The 6,441-nt window shown below is 31.0% G+C and overlaps 1 protein-coding gene and 1 pseudogene across 1 annotated transcript; both read right to left on the bottom strand.

The window, feature by feature from the left end:
- Positions 1–6,441, bottom strand: part of LOC107870510 — a 30,174-nt pseudogene that overhangs the window by 6,501 nt on the left and 17,232 nt on the right.
- Positions 82–1,166, bottom strand: LOC124889269 (TMV resistance protein N-like). Its single transcript, XM_047400584.1, has one exon. The coding sequence runs from the start codon at positions 899–901 to the stop codon at positions 395–397; it is 507 nt and encodes a 168-aa protein (XP_047256540.1). The 5' UTR covers positions 902–1,166; the 3' UTR covers positions 82–394.

Raw genomic sequence — 6,441 nt, 5'->3', positions numbered from 1 at the left:
CAATTGTCGTTTTACCAACTCCTCCTATTCCCCAGATCCCTATCATCCGAACATCATTGATTTCTATCTGAAGTCGGGATTTTAGTTTCTCTAAATGAGCATTTATTCCCACAACATCTTGCAAAGAAGATACAGAATAACCCCTCTGGCATAGTTTGGAAGAGATTTGGTCGACGATCAGCTGAACTTTCTCTGATTCATTCCTACATAAATGAGAAGATCGATAGGAGCATGCCTTCTTAATGATAGAAACATGTAAAAACATTTCTTACTTCTAAATGATAATATGACTAATTTATTTAGTGCTGATTCTGTTTAACTGACACAAACATCCAAATTTAAATGGAAATTCTTCCGTTTCTTTCTTCATTAAAAGCAATTATGTGTTTTCAACTCACTTGCCACGGATATCAGGTCCTTTTATATTTGCAGCAGCAGTTAGAGCAGTTCTCCATCGTTTCACCTTCTGCATCCCCTCAACATCATCCTTATGCTTCAGTACATATTCGTCAAATGATTTTTTAAAGTCTCCCCTTTGATATCGAACATGTGATGGATCCACATCATAGAAGATCGGTATGACTGTTTGTCCATTTTCTTCTTCCTTGCATTCCATGATCTTCACTAGTTCATTCAAGCACCACCTCGATGTAGCAAAATTCTTTGAGAAAACAACGAGTGCAAATTGAGACACTTCGATAGCTTTGAGGCGTTCTTCTGGAATAGAATCCTCCATCCTGCTGTCATCTAGAAAGGTGAATATTCCCCGGTTTTTCAAACCTTCATACAAGTGACCCGTAAATGTTTTACGAGTATCTATACCTCTAAAACTTAGAAACACATCATACTTCCATCGAGGACGGTACTGTGAATTACTCGCAAAAGAGGAAGAAGATGCCATGGATGTCTGAAAGGGAGGACACACGGTGTGATAATTATCAGATGAAGAAATAGAAAGAAAATGAAAGATGAATGATTCTATAAAGTATTAATACTCCACTTGTCATTAAAGAGGAAATACGAGGTTTAAAAATCATGCATAGTTGCAAAGTTAATATGGAGTTTATTTTCTTGAACTCGATACATGTTAAATAAATTTAAAACGGAGAGAGTAGTATATGGGCTATGGTATATTTTAATTGAAGGAAGTAGAAAATTCCATCAAAGACCACCTACCCACTCTTAAAATATGTAAATAATGGCACTGCTAGTTGCAGTCCCTCTTCTTACTAATTATATAATAATAGTCCCATAGTTTCTGCCCTTTTAATTTCTCAAAGGTTAAATTATGGTTTTTGGTGTTTCGACTAGTACTGGGCCAAAACCCAAGAGTCTCAATTTACTCTAAAATTGGGCCAAATTTACCGTTCCAATCATACGTGATTGGTAGCTTTTAAAACATAGTCAGTTTTCACAACAACTGTTTAAATTTTAGCATTCAGGGTATTCAATGAAATTGAATTGCATATTATGAGGTCTCACGTTCAATTTCCAACAGAGATAAATATTAGATGATTTCTTCCTATCTGTTCTAGCATTGGTGGACAGAGTTACCTAGTACCTGTTGCTGGTGGGAGGTGACAGGTATCCCATAAAATTAATCAAGATGTGCGCAAGCTGATACAGACACCACAATTATAAAAAGAAGACGTTTAAAGTTTAACCACTTAAAACAAGTTCCATAAAATTTAGATAAATATAGGGCAGACAACAAAAATGTAATTGTCTAGATACCCTAGTCAAAATTTGGGTGTATTTGAAATACACAGACCAAAAATCATGTGTATTCAAAACTTCAAAACTCATGTGTATCTGAGATACACAAGCCTAAAATACACACGATTTTCTTCACCTGATATGTTTTGTAATTAATTTAAAGTCAAGGGAGTTATTTCTTCGTAATGAAAAAACTTCAGACCTTTCCTAGAGCCAAACTTTAGACCTTGTTTAATGTTCCGAATTTAAAGTTGGGTTCTAACATATATCATCGAGTCTAAAGTTTGAATTTCGCAATTTCAAATTCAAATTCTATAGTATGAAGTTTGAAGAGATGGTTAGTTTAAGTGAAATTTTTTGTTTTGTATTATAAACTTTTGACTTTTTATCTCTAAGGTAGGATAAGATCTACGTATTTGTGATGCTACTTACAACTATTTAGAGATAGGATTAAAATTTGGTCAAATCAGTTTTTAATTTATTTATTTTAGTATTTTTTCAGATATTTGGTTAACTAAAAAGTGCTTAAACAAATTAAAAACTGATTAAAAAAAGTAAAAAGTGAGAAATTGGGTACTTAAAGCTTTTCATTTTTTAAATTAAAATTCTTTTAGATTTGACCAATATATTTATCATTTTATCCCTTAAATTTTTCTTCAATTCCAGTAATACCCTGAATTTATAACCCTTCATATATAGTTTTTCTTATTCTTTTGGCGCTTTGCTTCATCTCTTCCCTCTAATTTTCTCTTTCAGCTTTCTCGTTTTCACTGAATCCATCAATATATTGGAGGTTTGCTCAAAAATTTTATTTTATAATTTAAGTTATTTAAACAACAAAAAAGTGTTTAACATCACTTGTTATCAACAAGTTATTTTCATTTTCAACACCTTTATTCAAACACTTATCTACTTAATTTATAAATATTTATTTTAACCTTTTAATTACTTAAACTAAAAGGCTATTTTTTAATTACTTAAGCTATTTTTAAGTAGCACTTATCTGCTATTTTTTCCTCCTCCCAATTGTTAAGAAAAACTGTATTTGTTTTCTCAATGATACCGCAAATTAAAATAATTAGTCTTTCATATAAAAGCAAACTCTTACAAGCTATTACAAATTACTTCCTCTGTTTTAAAATAATTGGCCTTTTTTGACTTGGCATTTCCCTTAAGAAAATATTTATTAGAGGTTTATTTTACCAAATTAGCTTTATTAATTATGCTTTGAAAATATACATTTGAATAAATATACTTTGTTTAGTCCTTTAGTGTTGAGGGTAGTATTGAAAGAACGTATCAAAATACTTTGGATTTCATTAAAAGGAACAACTAAATTGAAACAAATATTTTTAGAAAGAGGATTAACTAAAATAAAATCGGAGGGATAATATTCATAGCCATACCTAATTGGAATTAAAAAACATTAAAGATAAGAAAATGGTCAAATATATTTCTGAACTTTGCAACTTAGAGCAAATATAAAAAGTGATACATATATACGCTTGTTATCTAATAAATAATATATAAATACCATCATCGCGTATAATACGAGTTTTAGTTCATTAAACTGTCCTTTTACGGAATACCCTCATCCTCTAACAATAATGCATATAAAAAAGGATAGACATGCTTCAAAAAGTGTCTCGTGTTTATACAGATATATTGGGTAATGTTAAAGAAAATCTTGGCCGTTGAATTTATACCCAAATAGAATATTTTGGAGGCTGTGTTTGTACCACTTAGAAAACCCTAATTATGTATAATTACATTTGTAGCCCTACTATATATTATGATAATTTAATTAATTCCTACCAAATAATAATGAGAAACAATTAGTAATAAATTATATTCCTACCAAATATGTTCAAAGAGAGTGGCTTCTGAATAAAATGCTGCAAGTTGAAGTAGATCTAGTGTCTTCAAAATCTACATACCATCATAATGTTATTAAAAACAATTATATATTCAGTGGCGGAGCCGGTCTTTGTATATTTTATGTATATATATTATACTATATTTTATATTCCTATCGATAGAAAATTATATTATTTATAAATCATTAAAATTATATTTTTTGTATATATAATAGATGTCGAACCTTTTTTGATTAATTTCTTTTTCAAATTTTGAACCCACTTCGTGGAAATCCAAGCTACATGTATATATTGCACTTTGTGCATGTCATCCTTTAAAGTATGTCATAGTTTTCATACGAACCTGAATCGACATATGTAAACATCTGTTGCTCAGACTCTTAAAATTGCGCCAATTGCATGCAAGATCCTTCAAAAGTATTATATTTTGTGAGGATCTAACACGAATGCCGTAATATTTTTAGAAAATTCAAACAACATTCGTACATTGGCGATTTAGGTGCGTATCGAAGCTTTGACATACAAAGGCTATAATTCAAAACAATTTGTAAGAGTAAAGAAAAAAGAAAATGGAAAAAAATGAGTATGAGTTTGTGTGAGTCCTCAAAAAAGTTGCTAGGTATATATAGATACATATATTGATATTATTCCCTACTATAATATAGTTTGGAGGCTGTGCTTATAACACTTAGAGAACCCTAGTTCTATGAAATTACTTTGTAGCCCTTTTAGATATTTATATTATGACATTATTGACCTTGCGTCTTATTATATTGTTGCACTAAATGTATGGCACATGAAAGGGCTGTCATTTGACCTTAAAGGAAATTAAAGAAAGAAATACATATAAAAGAAATTTTAACTTATTTGAGAAAAAACAATCTCATGTTTGGTGAGTCAAGATTTGAAATTTATGAATTCTGAATTCTATTACTTTTAAATTATTGATTTTTAAATTAATACTATATACATATTCAATAAATTTTTACGGCAAAGCTAATGGCTTTGACCGAATCCGATTGCCATCTTTTATTGTTCTTCTCTCTAATTCTGCTATTCCAAAGCTAATGATATTTTAGACCTTAGTTTGTGATAAATAAAAAAGCATAGCATGCAATATCTCAATTTTTTTAGGTTCATACCTGACTATTAAATGTGTGAGTTTACTATTTTAACAGTTAACAAATGTTTATCAAAATATGTATCAACTATTAATTATTTACTTTTCCTATCTAAAGGATGATGTTTTTGATCCTCAACTCTTTGTTATATATAAATGGTACTCCATATATTAGAAGTTAGAACACAACCAGTTTGTCTTTCTTGCTTACCAAAATGCAAACTATGTAACTACTTATATGTTTACGAGATAGACAAACTGGCTTTATAGTGATGCATCTTCAATTCAAAGTTAAGCCACATATACTGATAGAGTAGAGATTTTTATGTTATTAGTAAATTTTAATTTTTAACACTTAATAATAGATAAGTTACTAGGTCACCAATTAATCTATATCCGCACTTTATTTGGTTGTTGACCGACGAAAAGAAGTTGAGATAGGAGAAAGTTTTTAAGCTAAAAAAGAAGACGATGAGCAAAAAGTTTGCTTTAATAAAGTAACGGGGAACATTAATGACAAGATATCGGGGGCGAAGGTATTGTGATGGGCCCGGGTTTGCCCCATTAGTGTAACGATATGCAATGAAGGGTGATCTGTTGAAAATCTATTGAACACCTTTCATCAAAAAATTATAGTAGTATATATATATAGAAAATTGTATGAACTATATATAAACACAGAGCAAGTGCTGGAAAGAAGATATTTTATTAATGAAGCAGAAAACTTATTAAATAGAGTTACAGATAAACTAAGACGAGTCCTAAACTAACTAAACTAGACTAGTACTAAATAAACAGAACTGCTGAAACATAAATTCTAATTACGCTTCTAACTACTAACTAATTTGACACGTAATGTTTCAATACTATATACGTTAAAAGTTAATACTTATACCCATATATTAATGTCACTACCTTAGGGTGCGACCCTTTCCCAAACCTTGCGACATAAGATACTTTGTGCACAAGACCTTCTGGCCCTTATTGTTGTGAGTGCATATTGGTTGATGAGACTTCCAACCAATATGTTAAATGAACAAACCAAAGGAAGTTTCCAACATCACTGTATATATGAAGTCAAATTTTCTATACATACAATATAATTTAGAGACAAAGGGTGTTCATTTGACCAACCTTCAATCGATGTGGCTTCGCCACTGACTGTTGGGGGAAGGTATTTACACATGCCACTACTTGATTAAACTTACTACTAGAAAGACTTTGCTTCTAATCCTAAAGCCAATGTATAAATACTGCTTACTTTGGACTCGCGATGAACGCACGTGTCCACCACTAGTATGAGAAACAAGCAATAAGTAGTAGTACAACAACAGATAATGACCATAACTAGACTACCACCAAATAATACTATCCTCAATCTACCCAAAACAAAAAACATCATCAAAACTCCAAGAATAAGAAACCACAAGCATAGCACGATGACTATTAGTATGGACAACAAAAACAAATTAAAGCAAACATTCCAACTACCCTTCTACCCTAATATGCATTCTCCACACCTTCCTATCTAGAGCATGTCCTCGGTAAGTGATACAATGCTATGTGTGTATCAAGAGATTCCAACCAACACAAGAACAACAAGATGAACAACAAAGTGCTAGTGAATCGAAAAATGGCCACATACAGCTTCACTAGGCTTGCAACACTTGTTTGAACTAGAAAAGTGAGTTTAACAACAAGAACAACAAAGACAATATTGCTAGTGAA

This window comes from Capsicum annuum, chromosome 12 (assembly GCF_002878395.1).
Source record: "Capsicum annuum cultivar UCD-10X-F1 chromosome 12, UCD10Xv1.1, whole genome shotgun sequence".
Taxonomy (NCBI): domain Eukaryota; kingdom Viridiplantae; phylum Streptophyta; class Magnoliopsida; order Solanales; family Solanaceae; genus Capsicum; species Capsicum annuum.
This window is presented reverse-complemented; position numbering and strand designations above follow the sequence as displayed.

Coding starts and splice junctions, on each gene's coding strand:
- LOC124889269 (XM_047400584.1), bottom strand. CDS start 901: ATGGCATCTTCTTCCTCTTTTGCGAGTAATTCACAGTACCGTCCTCGA.